This window comes from Heptranchias perlo, chromosome 4 (assembly GCF_035084215.1).
Source record: "Heptranchias perlo isolate sHepPer1 chromosome 4, sHepPer1.hap1, whole genome shotgun sequence".
NCBI lineage: Eukaryota > Metazoa > Chordata > Chondrichthyes > Hexanchiformes > Hexanchidae > Heptranchias > Heptranchias perlo.
In genome coordinates, this window is record NC_090328.1 from 66,383,898 (window position 1) to 66,403,981 (window position 20,084).

At 42.8% G+C, this 20,084-nt stretch overlaps 1 protein-coding gene across 2 annotated transcripts in view; it reads left to right on the plus strand.

The window, feature by feature from the left end:
- The window catches only part of LOC137320983 (GRAM domain-containing protein 2B), a 92,378-nt gene that overhangs the window by 12,821 nt on the left and 59,473 nt on the right, over positions 1 to 20,084 (plus strand). Inside the window, exon 2 of one of the 2 annotated variants that reach the window (XM_067983052.1) lies at positions 16,392 to 16,653. The exons of the other annotated variant lie outside the window; for it this stretch is intronic. Coding sequence (XP_067839153.1) covers positions 16,562 to 16,653 — 92 coding nt within the window. The 5' untranslated portion in view covers positions 16,392 to 16,561. The remainder of the gene's footprint in view (positions 1 to 16,391; positions 16,654 to 20,084) is intronic. 2 annotated transcript variants of the gene reach the window in all.

A 20,084-nucleotide genomic window follows, 5' to 3' on the forward strand; every position in this document is an offset into this window, starting at 1 on the left:
TTGGCCTTTATTTCTAGGGGGATGGAGTATAAAAGCAGGGAAGTCTTGCTACAACTGTACAGGGTGCTGGTGAGACTACACCTGGAGCACTGCGTACAGTTTTGGTCCCCTTATTTAAGGAAGGATATACTTGCATTGGAGGCTGTTCAGAGAATGCTCACTAAATTGATTCTGGGTATGGAAGGGTTTTCTTATGAGGAAAGATTGAGCAGGTTGGGTCTATACTCATTGGAGTTTAGAAGAATGAGAGGCGATCTTATTGAAACATATAAGATTCTAAGGGGGCTTGACAGGGTAAATGCTGAGAAGATGTTTCCCCTCATAGGTGAATCTAGAACTAGGGGGCAGAGTCTCAGAATAAGGGGTCGCCCATTGAAGAAGGAGATGAGGAGAATTTTTTTCTCTGAGGGTTTTGAACCTTTGCCCCAAAGAGTGGTGGAGGCTGAGTCATTGAATATATTCAAGGTTGAGTTAGACAAATTTTTGATCAGCAAGGGGGTCAAAGATACGGGGAACAGGCGGGAAAGTGGAGTTGAGGCCAGAATCAGATCAGCCATGATCTCATTGAATGGCGGAGCAGGCTCGAAGGGCCAAATGGCCTACTTCTGCTCCTATCTCTTAAGTTTAATGTTCTTATGTATACTCTCAGGTTCCACTACTGTATTATCAGTTACATACAGGGCAGAAGGAATCAACTTCTGTAAAAAAGCAGGCAACCAGACAAATTAAAAGGAGCGACTGACACCACTGAACCAGAGTATTTACATGTGGCAGCTCTGAATTTGTAGCAATGTAGATTGAGGTTGAATACAATAATACATGGCCCAGTAGTAAATATCCAGCTTTTTATAATAGATTATTTCCTTCACAGGTTATTTAGTTATTTGTATTGATAATTTTCTTAAGCAACAGTACAAGCAGCAAGGTCACATGTCTGATAAATCTGTTACATGGTGAAAAAGGAACAACATACAAGCCTTATGCAAAGTACAAAGTACAGGGTTTAGCTTTACACAGCAAATAGAAATGTGAGGCTAATGAGTCCCGACACAGCATGGGTCACTACATTTGCTTAAAGAAAATGAAAACAGAAAATGTTGGAAATAAACAGGTTAGTCAGTATCTGCAAAGAGAAAGGACTGATTATGTTTTCAGGGGTGTGGCTTTCATCAGAACTGAAAAATAAACAGGCATTTTAGAAAAGTTAGGGAAAAAAAGGGAAGGAGGAGAGGACGAGGAGGTAGAGAATCAACAGACATACCAATCATAGAGCAGAAATTAATGATTTGAATGACCTGCAAAGAAATGTGCAGACAAATAGAGGGGAAATTCTAACTTCCCCCGCCCAGCAGAACCAGTTAAAATAGAGCGGAGGATTTACCCACTGGCTTCCTACCCCGATCTGGCCGACTGCAATTTTAAATTGCAGGTGACAAGGACATCTGCCCGAAGCCGCCGGTGTCCTTTAAATATGACATCATCGGGGCCCGACTGCAATATTAACCTGAAGACTGAGTGGGGGAATAGTGGTGGCTTCCCTGCCAGGCCAAATCTGACAGAAGCTAGATCGAAGGCTAGAAGAGGCCCAGCAAAACTAACTAAAAAATTTATGATGTGGAGATGCCGGTGATGGACTGGGGTGGACAAATGTAAGGAATCTTACAACACCAGGTTATAGTCCAACAGTTTTATTTGAAAATCACAAGCTTTCGGAGGCTTTCTCCTTCGTCAGGTGAGTGTGGGATTCCTTGAAGGTTACCGCATATATAGTCAGAAAGTTACCTTATAGACTATATATGCGGTAACCTTCAAGGAATCCCACACTCACCTGACGAAGGAGAAAGCCTCCGAAAGCTTGTGATTTTCAAATAAAACTGTTGGACTATAACCTGTGTTGTAAGATTCCTTACATTAAAAAAATTAAGTTTTCTTGTAGGCCAGGAGGAGCACCCAGTGGACAGGTAGTGAGCTCAGCCAGGAGGCTAACAAGCTCCAAGTAAAATGAGGCCTGGCAGTTAAAATTGGTAGTACTTCTCTTCATTGCCGACCTTCAGATGCACCGCTTCCTGTTAAAATCGACCCCGTAAAAAAAGGACAGAAGAACGTGCAAATGTTGGGAGATGAATATACATAAAAAAGGGCCATACAAATTATAGAGAGGCAGAGAAATTGCAAGCGAGACAAGGTGGTTTTGCCAATTGCAGTAAAAATGGATCCACACCATGGGCTCAGATCCCACAAGCACCAAGGGAGGAGACCAAGGGGATTGGTGAGAAAATAGAAGGATTCAAACTCAATAAAATGACAACAGAACAAAAAATGGTTTTCTATATTGCAACCAGATGTTTTTTTTTGAAGAGCGCACTGATCTTTTGTTTGATACCAATACACAGTTTACCGTGACATTAGTGAAGCAGTTTTAAACCAGGGGCTGACGCTTCTCAGTAATTGTAAAAACCCATGTGGAAAGTAATATTAATTGATATGGCATACGCAGCTGCATTCTGTATAAGTACACACAGTAGTCAGTGCATGTATTTTCTCCATTTAAAGAAATAGGTTTCCCCTCACAAATTTCTAGAGTTACTGAAAGTCGTTGTAAACACTCACTTCAGGAAGTCTTAATCCAGTTCCTGGTGGGAATGGGCCTACACACAAAACTGGCACTAATTATGTTTATGCTTCAGACAAGGAAAGGCCACACATACTTGTCCCCATCCTTCGGCTGATTTTTTGACCAACCATCCCACCCCCATCTGCTAGGAAATGCAAACAAAAAGACATGTAGCCAATTCAGAAGTCCAGTGTTAAAAATTCCTCTCCAATCTCATATGGGTGATCAGGCAAGTCCTAGATCTATGCATTATTTTCCATAATAATTTACTCCTACCTTCCATGTTATGATCACCTTTTTTTTAGAAATCAATCTAACACCTCTTTGAGGGACTGTAAGCACCGTCCGCCACTCTCTCCTCTGGAATCCTACTTCTGGGAAAAGTAACATTTCTGCACATCCAACTTCACCCTCTGCTTCCTCAACTTGTATTGGTGACCCTTAGCTCTACTTGACCCAATCACCTCAAACACACTATCTACTTGCATGATGTTCATACCTTTAATAGTCTTAAATACCTGGATCAGATCCCCTCTAAGTCTCCATTTCTCAGGCAAGTACAAAGCCAAGGCATCAAATCAATATTCATAATTTAATGATCTCAGGATAGCAATCATCCTTGTTGGCCATCTGCACAGTCACAAAGTCCTTCCTGAGATTGCAGGGGGGGGGGGGACTCTCAATGGTAGCTCTCTCACCTTAGAGGTCAGAAGGTTGTGGGTTCAAACCCCACTCCAGAGACTTGAGCACATAATCTAGATTGGCACTCCAGTGCAGTACTGAGAGAGTGCTGCAGTGTCAGAGGTGCCATCTTTTAGATGAGACACTAAACTGAGGCTCCATCTGCCAAAGGTCAGAGGAATTCTCCCCAATGTCCTGGCCAACATTTACCTCTCAATCAACACCTAAAACAGAAGATCTGGTCATTTATTTCATTGCTGTTTGAGGGACCTTGCTGTGTGCAAATTGACTGCCACATTTCCTACATTACAACAGTAACTAAACTTCAAAAGTACTTAATTGGATGTAAAGGGCTTCGGGAAGTCCTGAGGTTACGGAAGGCGCTAAATAAATGCAAGTCTTTTTTTCTCTTGTTATCTCCAAATTTAACTATGTTGCTTGAGGCTGTAATTTCATATTATAAAAACAGAATGCTACAAAAATGAAACAAAGTTTTGCTAATTTTGCTGTTACATTGTTTGCAAGGTCAGTAACCAGATAGTATTCATGCACGAGAGCTCTTCTTTAAACTATATACCAATAGAATGTTTGTTTTGGTTCCATTGGTTATGTTTAAAGTTGAATTGGAGCATGGTGAAAACATAGGGGGTTTCAATCTCATGAAGTGCTTAGAGCCAAATCAGGTTCTTAATCCAGGCTCATTCACTGGTTCCTGCTCACTGCTCCAAAAAGATGGATACCCCTGCTTTATGTATACAAGGAAGCGTAGTCCTAGCATGGACGAGAGGGGCATTCCATTCATTACCCCCCTTGCAACCTTGCTGCTTTTATGACTACCTCAACTTAGATCCCTTTTGCCAATTACTAATCCCAGTCCATCTCTTACCCTTGATACTCATCGACAAGATGTCATATAGCTCACTCTGCGAATTTTGGACTATATCTCCTCAAAAGAATTTAAGGTTTGTTCGGCAAGATCTACCCCATATAAAGCCACAATGGGCATCCTTTATTAGGTTATTTTCATGCAGATATTCTTCCATTTTGTTTTTGAATATTTATTTAAACAGTTTTCCCATCACTGAAGTCAGGTTAAATGAATCTATTGTTGCCAAGTATTAGCTATATCACCCTTTGTGAACATGGGAGCTACACTTGCCTATTTCTAGTCTGATGGGTCTAGAAATTGGGCCAGGTCGCACCCGTTTCAGGTACTACATGGCCTCCTAAGTCCCCAAAATGGCAGGCAGGAAGCCTGTGCACATTTCTGACCAGAAGTGTGCCACCCACCATATTGGTAAGGACAAACAAGAGGCGTCCTTTACCCCACGCCTGAAGCAGATGTTAGGCCCTTTGCATATGCAAGTAAGGGGTCTAACGTCTGTTTGAGGTCCCCACTGCAACACTGGTTTGCCCCAAGGCAGCCAGTGCCAGGTGAAGTTCAACTACATCTACTTCATGAACAGTGTTGGTCACGCTCAGGAACCAAGTCTAGAAAAGAGCTGCCTCTTGTAGACTTCCTGAAGCACTCATACTTCACGAGTTTAGTGTCAGTACGAAGCTGAAACTGCTTCACACCAATGCTAAATTTGGTATGTAAATCTGAACTGACTCCTGTGGGGGGGGGGGGGGGGGGCGTGGATTTTAACCCCCAAGAATGGGTGGGTTGGGGGCAGGTGGGAAGTTAAAATAATTGATTTTCAAGCACGACTACAACCCGGCTTCAATGCGTCCACTTCCAGGTTTAACGGAGGCGTGTTTGGATGCATGCGAGTAACCCACTCGCTGCAGTCGGGACCTTAATTAGTTCAGGTGGGCGGGTAGTTATCGCAGCAATTAAATGTCCTCATCAGACATTAAGTAGGTCTTTTTACATTGAATTTTACTGACCTATAAATGTAATGCCTCCAGCGCGGGTTTCTCGGGGCTCGGGAATCTTGCCAGTTAAAAGGAGGCAAGAAGGGACAGATCATGAAGTAAGTGCCTTTATTACATTGCTTGTGAGCCAGGAGGAGCAGCGGTATTTCCTGCAGGTCCAATAAGCTTACCTGCCACGATCGAAACCCTGCAATCATCCGACCTCCCCCATCCTACACCATCTACAAGGCACAAGTCAGGAGAATGATGGAATACCCTCCACTTGCCTGGATAAATGCAGCCCCAACACCACTCAAGAAGCTCAACACCATCCAGGACAAGGCAGCCCACTTGATTGGCACTCCATCCATCACCCTAAACATGCACTCCCTCCACCACCAGCACATTGTGGCTGCAGTGTGTACCATCTACAAGATGCACGACAGCAACTCACCAAGGCTTCTTTGACAGCACCTCCCAAACCCGTGACCTCTACCACCTAGAAGGACAAGAGCAGCAGGCACATGGGAACAACACCACCTGCACGTTCCCCTCCAAGTCACACACTATCCCGACTTGGAAATATATCGCCGTTCCTTCATTGTCGCTGGGTCAAAATCCTGGAACTCCCTTCCTAACAGCACTGTGGGAGCACCTTCACCACACGGACTGCAGTGGTTCAACAAGGCGGCTCACCACCACCTTCTCAAGGGCAATTAGGGATGGGCAATAAATGCTGGCCTTGCCAAAGATGCCCACATCCCATGAATGAATAAAAAAACACCCCTCGATGTACAAAATCACCCTCCCGATGTCTGACTGCTCACCTCCCCAACAATGTCCGACTTCCCCCACCCACTCCCCCGCAATTGGTCCCTCCCTTCCAACCCCCAAAGATCCCAATCTCTCCCTGACCACATGTGCGCCCCCCGCCATCCAAACTCCAACTTACCTTTCATCCGCTCCCCAGCTGCTTTCCCACCAGACAGGCAGCCAGTCAGTCAATCAAGCTGGCTATCAGGCAGGAAACTGTTTGAAAAATTCTAAAGGAGGTTCTACCATTAAATTCAGAAGGACCTGTGGGAAGCCCATACTTCCAAGTTTCCCGTCCACAAACTCGCCCCCCCCCCACCCCCCCCACCCTCTTCCTGGCTCCAAGTTAAAATCCAGACCCTGGAATGGAGTGGGGTGAGAGTCACTCATCCAGAGAGTCTCGCTTTGCTTCATTCCGGTGTCAGGGCCCAATCTGGCAGTGGATTCAGGCTGCATTTACACGATAAAAACTGCAGTGTCAACATGAAGCAAAACTCCCTCACAAATACACTTGTAGTTTGAGACTTCCTGTGTCAGGAAGCAGTCATAAATTACAATGACAAACTCAGAGATTTTCCTTATGGTGTATTACAGAAAACAGTTTGTTTGAAAAGTTAACAGTTTATACTTACACATACTAACAATATAGAACTGTTGAAAGAGCTTTGACTGGGCTCTTTAGACTGGCAACTCTAGGACATGGATAAATAATTAACAGAATAACATTGTTATAAGGTTAAGGTCTTGCCTTATATATCCTCTCAGGTATAGTGGTTCTAATCATTCTGACAAGCATCTGAATGTTTCAGATTTAAGATGTCCCCATACTACCCAATAGCATTACACCCCTGGGTTACAATACTATCCCTTTATGATCAGAACTAGAACTAGATATTTACGTCTTTTGCACATGTACCCTTTCAATTTCAGTTAAGGTGGATCCAGCAAACAGTTGGTGAAGTGAGGCCAGATACAAATCGCTATGCGTATGTGGCTCGGTATCAAATTTTGTTTGCTAACGCTCCTGTGAAGCGCCTTGGGACATTTTACTACATATTTATAATAATTTATAATAACACTTCTAACAAGTTGTTGTTGTTGTTGTTGTTGTTGTTGTTGTTGTTGTTGTACGAATTTTAAAAAATGGTCCCCAAAAGGCGGCTTGCCAATTGGAAGCCGGAAATCAGCCAAATGTAAAGGGCTTGCAGGATGTGGGCATTGTGGCAAAGCCAGCATTTATTGCCCATCCCTAATTGCCCTTGAGAAGACGGTGGTGAGCCACCTTCTTGAACCACTGCAGTCCGTGTGGTGAAGGTGCTCCCACGGTGCTGTTAGGTAGGGTGTTTCAAGATTTTGACCCAGCGACGATGAAGAAATGGCAATATATTTCCAAGTCAGGATGGCATATGACTTGGAGGGGAACATGCAGGTGGTGGTGTTCCCATGCGTCTGCTGCCCTTGTCCTTCTAGGTGGTAGAAGTCGCGGGTTTGGGAGATGGTGTTGAAGAAGCCTTGGCAAGTTGCTGCAGTACATCCTGTAGGTGGTACACACTGCAGCCATGGTGCCCCAGTGGTGGAGGGAATGAATGTTTTAGGTGGTGGATGGGGTGCCAATCAAGCGGGCTGCTTTGTCCTGGATTGTGTCGAGCTTCTTGAGTGTTGTTGGAGCTGCACTCATCCAGGCAAGTGGAGAGTTTTCCATCACACTCCTGACTTGTGCCTTGTAGATGGTGGAAAGGCTTTGGGGAGTCAGAAGGTGAGTCACTCGCTGCAAAATACCCAGCCTCTGACCTGCTCCAGTAGCCACAGTATTTATGTTGCTGGTACAGTTAAGTTTCTGTCAGTCAGTGGTGACCCCCAGGATGTTGTTGGTGGGGGTTTTGGCAATGGTAATATCGTTGAATTGTCGACGACATCTTCCATCACTTTGCTGATGATTGAGGGTAGACTGATGGGGCGGTAATTGGCCAGATTGGATTTGTCCTGTTTTTTGTGGATAGGACATACCTGGACGATTTTCCACATTGTCTGGTAGATGCCAGTGTTGTAGCTGTACTGGAACAGCTTGGCTTGAGGCGTGGCTAGTTCTTCAGCACTTCAGCCGGGATGTTGTTGGGGCCAATAGCCTTTGCTGTATCAGCCGGTTCTTGATATCACGTGGAGTGAATCGAATTGGCTGAAGACTGGCTTCTGTGATGGTGGGGATATCAGGAGGAAGCCAAGATGGATCATCCACTCGGCACTTCTGACTGACGACGGTTGCAAACGCTTCAGCCTTGTCTTTTGCATTCATGTGCTGGGCGCTGCCATCATTGAGGATGGGGATGTCTACAAAGCCTCCTCCTCCTCCCGTCAGTTGTTTAATTGTCCACCACCATTCAAGATTGGATGTGGCAGGACCCCAGAGCTTTGATCTGATCCGTTGGTTGTGGAATTGCTTAACTCTGTCTATAGCATGTTGCTTCTGCTGTTTAGCATGCATGTAGTCCTGTGTTTAGCTTCACCAGGTTGGCACTTCATTTTTAGATACACCAGGCACTGCTCCTGGCATGCTCTTCTACACTCCTCATTGAACCAGGTTTGATCTCCTAGCTTGTTGGTAGTGGTAGATTGAGGGATATGCCAGGCCACGAGGTTACAGATTGTGGTGGAATACAATTCTGCTGCTTCTGATGGCCCACAGCGTCTTATAGATGCCCAGTTTTGAGCTGCTAGATCTGTTCTGAATCTATCCCATTTAGCACGGTGGTAGTGCCACACAACGCGATGGACGGTGTCCTCAGTGTGAAGACGGGACTTCGTCTCCACGAGGACTGTGCGGCGGTTACTCCTACCAATACTGTCATAGACAGATGCATCTGCAACAGGTAGATTGGTAAAGACAAGGTATAGAGAGTGAAAACGAGCAGCACTTCAGAGCAGCAGGCATAATTTTGCAGAACTTAACAGCAACAAGCACATTAAATCTGGAAGCCTTTAAGACTCAAAACCCACAAGCAACGGCCATACGAAACATATCCCAAACCTCTATTCAGCTTTCCCTTACTGCAGCTGAGAATCCCTTCAATTTATGCCGACAGTGGTTGCCTCCTGGCTTATACTGCCCGTGAAAGTCACCCCCTCTGTTTTAACTCTGTTTACAGCCAGAAGGGAATCAGGAGATTGTCTATCTCAGTGGGTGTGAGATGTTTATCGGTTTCCAAGACAGACAACGGGGAAATAGCATCTTAACTAGCTATTGTCTCAGAGCATTTTTCATAACTTATATGAATATACTATGTTTTAATGGAAAACATTAAAAAAATTCTTCTTTCCAAATCCTTTCCAAATTCTAAGAACTGGGATTGGACTGAAAAAGTATTTTATTGTCTTATACTTTTTTTAAAAAAGCTTCTATGGAAATTAATAGGGAAGCATTAGCTATTTAAAAACTATACTCTCAACAAACTATACTTTGAACCACTCTTGAGCTTTGTGACCAGATAAAGAAGGGAAGGGGTCACCTCTGCATCTTTTTGGGCGCAGAAGGTGCAATGCCTCATGAGATCTTAAACAGAAAAGGAGAGGGTGGAAGGGAAGAGAGCAAACCCCACAAATTTCTACACTTACTCCATATTGTGCAACTTGCTGGCTGAGAACCACAATTTTACACTATGAGTTTGAGATGTTTGTTATGACAAATCATTTGCTCTATTGAACACCCAAATTTCTAGGCCTCCAAAGGCAAAACCATAAAACAAGATCTTAAAAGGGTTAAATATATATCACTCCTCACTCCCCTCCCTAAATCAGAGGGCATTTTTTGCTCCATTTTAAAGTCATTTTAAACAACACCGGTTGTTTCCCCTGGCTGGAGAGTCTAGAACTAGGGGGAATTGCCTCAGGATAAGGGGTCAGCCATTTAAGACCGAGACGAGGAGGAATTTCTTTACTCAGAGGGTTGTGAATCTTTGGAATTCTCTATTGCAGTGGGCTGTGGATGCTGAGTCGTTGAATGTGTTCAAGGCTGAGATATATAAATTTTTGGACTCTAGCGGCAATCAAGGCATATGGGGATCGGGCAGGAAAGTGGAGTTGAGGTCAAAGGTCAGCCATGATCTTATTGAATGACAGAGCAGGCTTGAGAGGCCATTTGATCAACTCCTGCTCTTAATTCTTATGTCATGTTTAGGATTACACTTACAATTTCTGCTGGCTCTGTGCTGATCCATTATCAATAGGGGTCAGAGATAGTACAAAACAGAAACGACTGCTAAATTTTCAGGGGAAATTTAGGCCAGGCTACAGGAGGGCTGGAAATCCTTCTGTTGGCCCAGATGTCCCCAGCTTTGCCCCAACCTAAAGGTTTGCTGAAAGAGAATGAGCCTTCTTTATATTTTCATGCTTTTTTAAACAAAAAAGCAATTTCAAAGCAGATGTAAAATTCCATTATCAAAGAATTGCATTATTAAAATTTTACATCATAATTCTCAAGATATATAAATGTAGTCAAAAAGACACTACATTTAAATATGTAGCGCATTACAGGCTCTTAGTTGCTTGCAGCTTTAACCCCAATACAATAAATAAATGGTTTGTAGAGCTTTTTGTTGAGTGCTGTAAATTGACAGTGAAACTTCTTTGACTTCATCCTGGATGTTCTCTTTATTCCATGTATTACAGCTAATACTAGACTCCAAAAATGTTCACTTTGCAATATATAGTAGCACAAAATGGATTGTAGTGAAATGTGACTAAAATAGGAATTTAGTCTTCGGTTTTATAAAGTTTTAAATAGTTTAGGGTAATTCAGTATTTAAAATGGCACTAGCCAGATATGTCTTTCGAAAATGTTTACGAAATTTTCTTCATTTTGGAGTAACCATAGCCTGTAGACAGAAAATCCATATGAGCTGGCTGCAATGTATCGCCCTCCATCATTGTTAAATTGGTTAATTGGTTAGTCCCATCAATTGAATTTATCAGACTATAACCTCATCTTGAAGGGTCAACAGCTCCAAACATCGGCTGCTGTTTTTCCACGAATGCTGCCTGACCCACTGAGTGTTTCCAGCTTTTTCTGTTTTTATTTTTGGAACCTCAGTGTTAATCTGTGTGAATATTTACACTTTTGGATTGTGTCTCAATAGTATCAGCAAAGCACCATTGTAAATGGAATGGCAATTCTCACAACCAAGACTTTGATGCTTAATGTAATCATGGGTGGTGCAGTCTGCTCTAAAATTGTTTGAATTTCAAAGGATGATTTCCTTATAATCCATTACATGTACAGAAGGTAGATATGCCTTCATAAGAAGCACTAGTTAAAAAGGTGGGGAAATAGCCCAAACTAATTTGAATACAAAGAAATAAGATAACAAAATCAGGTAATGAAAACAAAAATTTTATGTGGTGCCTACAGAAGATATCTAACTAACTGGCACTCACCATATGTTGGTGCTCCAGGACCACCCGGGCACAAACTATGTAACAGGTAGGTTACGAATTTGGGTCTCCCACAGATACCTTCGAGTTCAGTGGCACCAGTTGCTTGCATATGCATCTTATTTTTGTTGGAGTTGACTCACAATTTCTCTATATCTACTTATACAATAGCGTAACCCAGGGGTGTAATGCAAGTATCCCCTTGCGATCTGAACTGGATATTCAGGTCTCTCATACAAATGCTTCTTTGAAGGCAGACCAAGTAAACACTTGTGAAATAAGGCCTGATATGAATCACTAAGCTGCTTTGCCTCACAGTAAGTTAACAGTTAAGAGTTATGATCAGATTAATGTAGTTCAATCAGTACAACTTATCATTACATATACAAATTAATGAACACACTACACTTCCCCACATCAGCAGGTTTTCTGGCTTGACAAACAAAATGATTTATGCCTTCTCGCTCTCTCTTTCTTTCCTTTCAACCTTCTTTGATTCCTTGCTCCCATCGGAATATTTTCTTTCTAAAACCTAACTGCAGGTGTTGGTTTTATCTCTTGCAGTCGACAGCCATAAAAGGGAAGGTCTGCCAGATCCCATGCCTAGCACCCAAGACCAGCAACTCCAACACAAAGAGAATGTGATCTTTATCGACTACAGAGACAAGCTAACAAATAGCTTATTATCCACAGTCCGTGGGGAAAGAAATTTAGCTAAATAGCATCTTAACCACCCATCATCTCAGAACCTTTTAAAATAAAACTTGGGTCAATACACTACTTTAAAACACATTAAATAGGAAACTTTTTTCTCTCCAAGACTGCTCAGTAGAAAAAAAATCAGAAGATCCCTAATATGACAGTGGCCCTAGCTGAACAAGTAGGAAGAAGCTTAATAAAACTACATGCTAGTAAAATGTACAATTTCAGCTAGTTAAACTCCAGCAGTACCACTACACACATTTGGATTGGGGGGTGGGGGGGGGGGGAATGTTCCTAAATCTTGGCTCTTGCCAACCTGTATGTACATTCTCCTCACTTCAGTAAGTGTGCTATATCCCTATGGGGAAAGAACGTGCATTCCATACCAGGCAAACAGAAACCCTAATTATTTGGATAGCTCTATTGTTTACAGTGGAGACCTTTAAGCATGGTGATGGGTTCAAGTGTGTGACATATATACAGCTGACCAAAAACAAAATTATATGGTCTGCTGGCACCACCTTTCAGTCCGAGGAACCAGAACTCTATGGATGAGTACTTTAACGTTTGCATACACCTCTGCTATTCAACCTGCATGACAGTACAATTTCTAAACAGCGAGTCTCTTTCTAATATTAGAAATTTAAGACAGTACAACAAGCCTAAGCAATGAAAGACCTTCTCTTCCAGGTGGTCTCACTACCAGCACTAATTAAAAAATCAACTCCACAATTCTGCACAGTTGGAATCAGTGCAGTATGAAAGGAGCCGAATGTGTCTAATTTCATGTGTCAGTGGTTATTCGTCATATGTGCATGCCTTCAGGCTACTCAGCAATGGTGGACATTTTTTTTTTTTTAATTCGTTCATGGGATGTGGCGTTGCTGGCAAGGCCAGCATTTATTGCCTATCCCTAACTGCCCTTCAGAAAAGTGGTGGTGAGCCGCCACCTTGAACCGCTGCAGTCCATGCGGTGAAGGTTCTCCCACAGTGCTGTTAGGAAGGGAGTTCCAGGATTTTGACCCAGCGACGATGAAGGAACGGCGATATATTTCCAAGTCGGAATGGTGTGTGACTTGGAGGGGAACATGCAGGTGGTGTTGTTCCCATGTGCCTGCTGCTCTTGTCCTTCTAGGCGGTAGAGGCCGCGGGTTTGGGAGGTGCTGTCGAAGAAGCCTTCGGGAGTTGCTGCAGTGCATCCTGTGGATGGTACACACTGCAGCCACTGTGCGCCAATGGTGAAGAGAGTGAATGTTTAGGGTGGTGGATGGGGTGCCAATCAAGCTGGCTGCTTTGTCCTGGACGGTGTCAAGCATCTACAGTGTTGTTGGAGCTGCACTCATCCAGGCAAGTGGAGAGTATTCCATCACACTCCTGACTTGTGCCTTGTAGATGGTGGAAAGGCTTTGTGAAGGCAGGAGGTGAGTCACTCGCCGCAGAATACCCAGCCTCTGACCTGCTCTTGTAGCCACAGTATTTATGTGGCTGGTCCAGTTAAGTTTCTGGTCAATGGTGACCCCCAGAATGTTGATGGTGGGGGATTCGGCAATGGTAATGCCATTGAATGTCAAGGGGAGGTGGTTAGACTCTCTCTTGTTGGAGATGGTCATTGCCTGGCACTTATCTGGCGTGAATGTTACTTGCCACTTATCAGCCCAAGCCTGGTTGTTGTCCAGGTTTTGCTGCATGCTTGGACTGCTTCATTATCTGAGGGGTTGCGAATGGAACTGAACATCAAGCTCAGCCCAATCCTGTCCTCACCCAATATTCAGACATTCACACATTGTAATAGCGATCCAGAGTGGAAACTTTGGTTGATCTTTCCCACTTGAGGACAATTGTAATGCCCAACTATTGCCTTGGCTGAAATCAACTAACTCAGCAGATACTGGGGAACAAATCTGCAACATTCTGTTTTATATAGCTCAGGTGGATCCTTTACCCATTAGGCATCAGGGGATTTAGGCCACTTCTTTAAATGATTTTATAATAATACAGCACAAGTTGGCCAACATCCAAATCTAACCTTGGTCAAAGTAACTTGGGAGTCTACATTGCTGAACAGGGGCGCTGACTTTATTTCTGGAGCTCACGTGCTTAAAACCATACTGCTATCTCTCCCAACTGCCCCATATCTCCCATTACTATACTGTAATTACACATAGCAGTTTTTCATCTATCACATCTTGTTCAATGTGTGGGGGCAGTCTGAGAAATGCAGCTGAAAAAAAACGTTAAAATAGAGGAAAAATTGTGCACGTGCTCACTTGCATAGGTGTCATAATTTGATGTTTTTTTTGTAAAATGTGTGATCAAAATGAGAGATGTTTATGCTGGAGAATGGACCACCTTCCATTTCAGACATCCAATATTAGCAAACATTCCTTTAACAGCTACATGTGCAGCAAAGCTCCAATAATGTACCCTTTACATCACTGTGCTACATTTTTCATTTCCCATACCAGCCATCCTGTGGCTTCTGATTGAAATTACCAAATTAGTATCCGTTTTATGTTGTGGGCCCACTAGGAATTTACCAAATCTCATTTCACACAGGATTCTTATAACCTGCAGAGGGGTTGTTATCCCTTTGGTCAGAGCCTGACTTGCTTTACACCTTTATTTTGTCAAACTCTACACAATAGCCATATAGCAGTATATGCTCAAGCATCAGCCTATAGTAAGGCTTGAACACACAACCTTCGGACTCAAGGACAAGACCAATTACACAAAGCCTACATCAGGAACAATTGTGAAGGTGGCAGGTATATTTTCTCCTACCCGCTGGCTCAAGGAAATACTCCTATATTTTTTTACATTGTCCAGAACATAGATATTTAATTCATATCCAAAATCTTTGAAATCTCATGTCACCCTTGCCAAACCTGAGATTACAGTGACCCTAGGAATCAAATTCATGCCCATTTTATAGCACTATGATCAACCGGAACCCCGACACTATTGAAAACAAAGTGGCATTGCTGCCTTTAGATGTTCTTAAATCCACTTGAAGAAACGAGTTTCACCGGGGATGGTCTGGCTCTCCCAATAGGGTACGGAATTCTCAAAGAAAAAGGGGGCGCCAATAATAGTGTTATGGAACCAGTGTGACACTCGGGAAATCTCCCGATTTTCCATATGGCCAGTCTGCCCCCAGGTTTCACCAGCATTTCCCGAAACAGCAAATATAAATACTGCTGGTAGAAGCCACCATGTATTTTACCCACTAGAGGGCTGAGCAGCTCACGCCACCACTGCAAGCCAATAGTTTGGTTTCTCATCGGTGGAGTAGGATGAGGAGGAAATGCCTCTGTATACTAAAATTATGAAGAGATTCTTCACACAGGTAAACGTGTCCACCATTTCCGTATACGTTATGCAGAGGAAATCTCCATCTATTGGCTTGTATGTGCTGTATCCCATTTGGGGACGAGCCAAAGGCTAGGAAATAAAATCACATTTACCTTTAAACGGTTTATGTATGAGTATAATTGCTAACTCCTGGTGTAATCCATTCCAGAACAGGACAAACTTCAGCGCACTGAATGCCTCAGGCAGTATTAGTGAGCTTCTTCAAGCAGTATAAGAAGATAATAGCCTCCAACTTGGCTTCAGCCTTAAGTTCTCAATTTTATTACACTGATACGAACTAAGCTAAAGAAAACTTACTCGTTTTAAGTTAATCAATAGGCACTTACACCAGTAGAGTGCCATCAGCGGCACTAACACATCCATTATCAAACCTAAGAGCGGGGGGTCAAAGGCCCCTCTACTCCCACCCCTATAGACGCTTAAATAGGATGCAAACTAGATCAATTAAAAAGTGGAGACTGCCACTCAGAGATCGCGTGTTTCTGTTTGCGTACTGCTCTTGCGAGGCCCTAGCAGCAAAGTACGTTTTGTTCAGTGTTCCCTTACATTGTGTAATCAGCTGACTCATTCTTCTCGAAATGTATGGGCACCTGGTGAAGTAATATCCTGTCTAAATAATTCAGAGTATCTGCTACATCATCGATAGCTGCAAGAGACTTGAGGGTTGATTGTATTCAAGCCCTGTGTGCCTGTCGAACTAGCAGTGGTTTTTGTTTACAATTGGATGAAGTATCCAGGAGGGGGTGAAGCGCACTTAATTTAAGACTAGTGAGCTGCAGGTGTTCCCTCTGCAAAATAGGCGGATTGTTTAGGAAAATCAAGAACAAAGTTTCCATCCATACTTTGAGAAAATTCGCAGCAGTTGCTTATCCGAGTAAGTTCTCCTTGGAGGTTTGTTGAATAGTTCTTTTTCTTTGGCTTTACTCAGGAAGGCTGTCCTCACTTTTTGGACTGGGCCCAGTAGTACTAGTTCAAGCCTGCTCACGTCTGCCTGAAACAAAGAACTTTTCTTCCCTCTTCTATTGATGCCCAGAGAAGCTTTATACACTGGTAAAGACAGTTTGATGTGAGTGAAGTAATTCTCAAGGAAGCGTCCTAATGACTGAGCAAGGCCAGAATTGTGTTCCTGGGGAAGAACTGAAGTCTACAAGATTTCCTAGTAAAAAAGACTCTAAAAACGTTTCATTTAAGTAAGTACCACTTTTTCCCCTCAAGTATTATTTTTAATTGCAGTTGCTGAAGGCTATATTGTGTACCAAAGAATGCCTGATCTAGAAACTTGACATCTGCTTTAGTGTATAGTATTTTTGTGTGTTTATGTATGTCTATATATAAATGTTTGATACAGTCAACTGTAGTTTCAAGTTTATTTTGGCTTCATAAATATTCCTTTGAATGATAAGTGATTCATGGTTACAGTGTATTATTTAGGTGTCTTATAAAACATTACATTATTTCATATTTTTTCCTAAGGAATTCTTTTTGTTGAACAAGAGATTGCCTCTGAAATGTACAGGTTGCCGTTAAACCCGTTGCTGAATGACTTGTATACATTTGGTTGGGATCACTTCTTTATAAATGCATATACCAGCAAAGCCTGAGTTGAACTGCAGCTCAGCATGAACCACGGGCTTCGAGGGAGGAGAGAAGAGACGAATTTAGAAACTACTGTGTGCTTTAGCTTTATTTCAAAATGGGGGGGGGGAATTATAAACAGATGATGACCAATGCTGATCTTTTTGTTTGGGTTGAGTTCCACAGGTTTATTTACCTAGTTTCCGTAACTATTTTTGTTAAGTGAGAACAAAGTCGAAAGCAAACAATGATATTTTAGATGCAAATCAAGAGTAACTCTTCAGCAAATACTTTTGATAGAAAGGAAAAGCTTTGGCTTTTAAAGAAGACTAAAGTCTATCAAAAGAAAGAAACTTGCCCTTCAATGCAACAACACAGAAGGCAGACTTTTTGATGATGTCTCTTGAAAATATACATGAGTAACATAATTGCTGACACTAAAGGTGCAGTTATACTGTTACTGTTGTATCACTTTATTTTCACAGCAATATAAAATTGATAATTTCAAAACTAGGTGCTGCTCTGACTCTGATTCACCATTGTGAAGCCTCCTGGGGAGGCAGTTGCACACCACTTGAGCTTGACACCCCATGGAGTGTAATGCCATGAAAGAAAGAAAGACTTTCATCAAAAAGTGCCTTTCATGACCCCAGGACATTCCAAAGCACTTTACAGCCAATGAAGTACTTTTTGCAGTGTAGTCACTGTAATGTAGGAAATGCGATAGCCAATTTGCACACAGCAAGGTCTCATAAATAGCAATGTGATAATGACTAGATAATCTGTTTTTAGGTGTTGGTTGAGGGATAAATATTGGCCAGGACACTGGGGAGAATGCCCCTCCTCCTCTTCAAAATACTGCCATGGGATCTTTTACATCTACTTGAGGGCAGATGGGGCCTCGGTTTAATGTCTCATCCGAAAGACAACACCTCCAACAGTGCAGCCCTCCCTCCGTACTGCACTAGAGTGTCAGCCTAGATTTTGTGCTCAAGTCTTTGGAGTGGAACTTGAACCCTCAACCTTCTGACTCAGGTGAGAGTGCGACCACTGAAGTTTTGCTCAAACTTGGGTGTGCCCCCAACCAAGGCTCCCTTGAGAGATGACATATGGATTATGCTGGGTCACCTACAGTTTGCTCGTCATCTTAAAAACATTGTTGCAGCCTTTTCCAGTTACTCCATCTCTACAGCATTTCTTGACTGCTGCTCAATGCTTCTGCTTCACATCACTGCTGTCTGTGCCACGTTCTGCTGCAACACCTTGAATGGGCACGTCCTGGTTCTGTTCACTCCCTATCTGACAACGTGCCCTGGACTGTTTCTAGGGCACGTAATCAGATATGGAGTACTGGCACAGGTTGTAGGAGTGAACAGAACCAGGACATGCCCATTCAAGGTATTGCATATACCCTTGGTGCTTGCAACCCACATTTCCCCTGGGATGCCTCCTCCCCCCCCCCCCCCCCCCCTTATCTCAATGCTCAAGATCCCTCCTTCCACCAAATGATACCTGCTCCCTTCCTCAGTGCTACTACATCGAAGCCCACCCTACTCCTTTCATGACCCAGCTGTTCCACTGCTCTCACACACTCCATCTCCCCAGTTTGTTCCTACACTCAGCACTCCACTCCTTTCCTCCCACGTGCTAACCCAAATCCCTGATTCCTCCCATTATAATGCACCCCCACCCCCAGTCTGCAGTACATCATCTTCACAGATTGCCTGTGTTGCAGCTCCTTTCCAAACCTGTTATGTGCTGCCTTTGATCATCTTGGGCCTCACGGGGGAAAAAAGCAGTAGATAAATATTTATCTAAATTTTGAGTCCACATTGGCTCTTCAATTATAAAAATAAAACTACTTACCTTTTTTATATAGCTTCTTTCACGACCTCAGGATGTTCCAGAAATGCTTTACAGCCAATTAAGTACTTTGAAGTGCCGTCACTATTGTAATGTAGGAAACGTGGGTTGTTAATTTGGTTTAAGAAGTGCTCAATGTCCATTTGACCTACTAGGCACTTTATAAATTGAAGCAGAGTAGTTTTTTTTTGTGTTCTGAGAAAGTGGACACTCCTGCCTGAGCGCTCAGCATCTAAAATGGGAGCAGAGCTGGGATGCACATGCAGAGCTGTTCTGTCAGAAGTATATATATTTACAACAAAAAAATACTAACCATGATGTAAATCAACCATTTACTGTAGCAAGTAATCTCTAGTTACAAGTTTCTGTTGATGCAGTCTAAACGTAGCCTAAGAATGTTATGATTTTGATCTAAATACAACTTGAAATGAGAAGTTCTGGATAAATGTAGTTGAGAACCTGTGTGCTCCAATCCTAAAAACAACTTGAACCCAATTTACACAATGGCATACTAGCTGTAACAAATCTCATGAGCCTTACTCCCTAAATTAGAGGAGTCGCACAACACCAGTTGTGAGTCGAAGGAGCAAAGCTCCGAAAGCTTGTGATTTCAAATAAAGCTGTTGGACTATAACCTGGTGTTGTGCGACTCCTTACATTTGTCCACCCCAGTCCGTCACCGGCATCTCCACATCATCCCTAAATTAGGGTCACAAGGTTGTTATTCTTTTTAAACTAGAGCTAGTTTACCTTGTAGTGTCCCTGCTTGGTGATGCTGGTTTTGCATAGTATGGAATGCGGAATAACAATGACTGCTGGGATTGGTATGAATAAGGGTAACTGAGCTCGCCATATGTATTTTGTACTATTGATTTGTTTTCTACTGATTCTACTGTCCTGTTGGCTCTTTTCAATCAGAAAAGTACAATGGTACAGGTGTCTTTTTAAAAAGAAAAATTGAAAGGCAGGCATTGTGTTGGCTGCAGTCACTGTGTAGTGCAAAAGAAAAAGTAATGAGACCAACTCTTGAGGTTCAGTATGAAACCTTTTGCATATGGTAGGATGCAGAGAAGTTTCAACTGTGATTCCTGTTTGGATATGTGTTCCTTTCACAAAATGAGATCTCAAATGTATCAAAAACTTCTATATGAAGTTACTGAGGTTTTTTGACCTCCCTTCATGT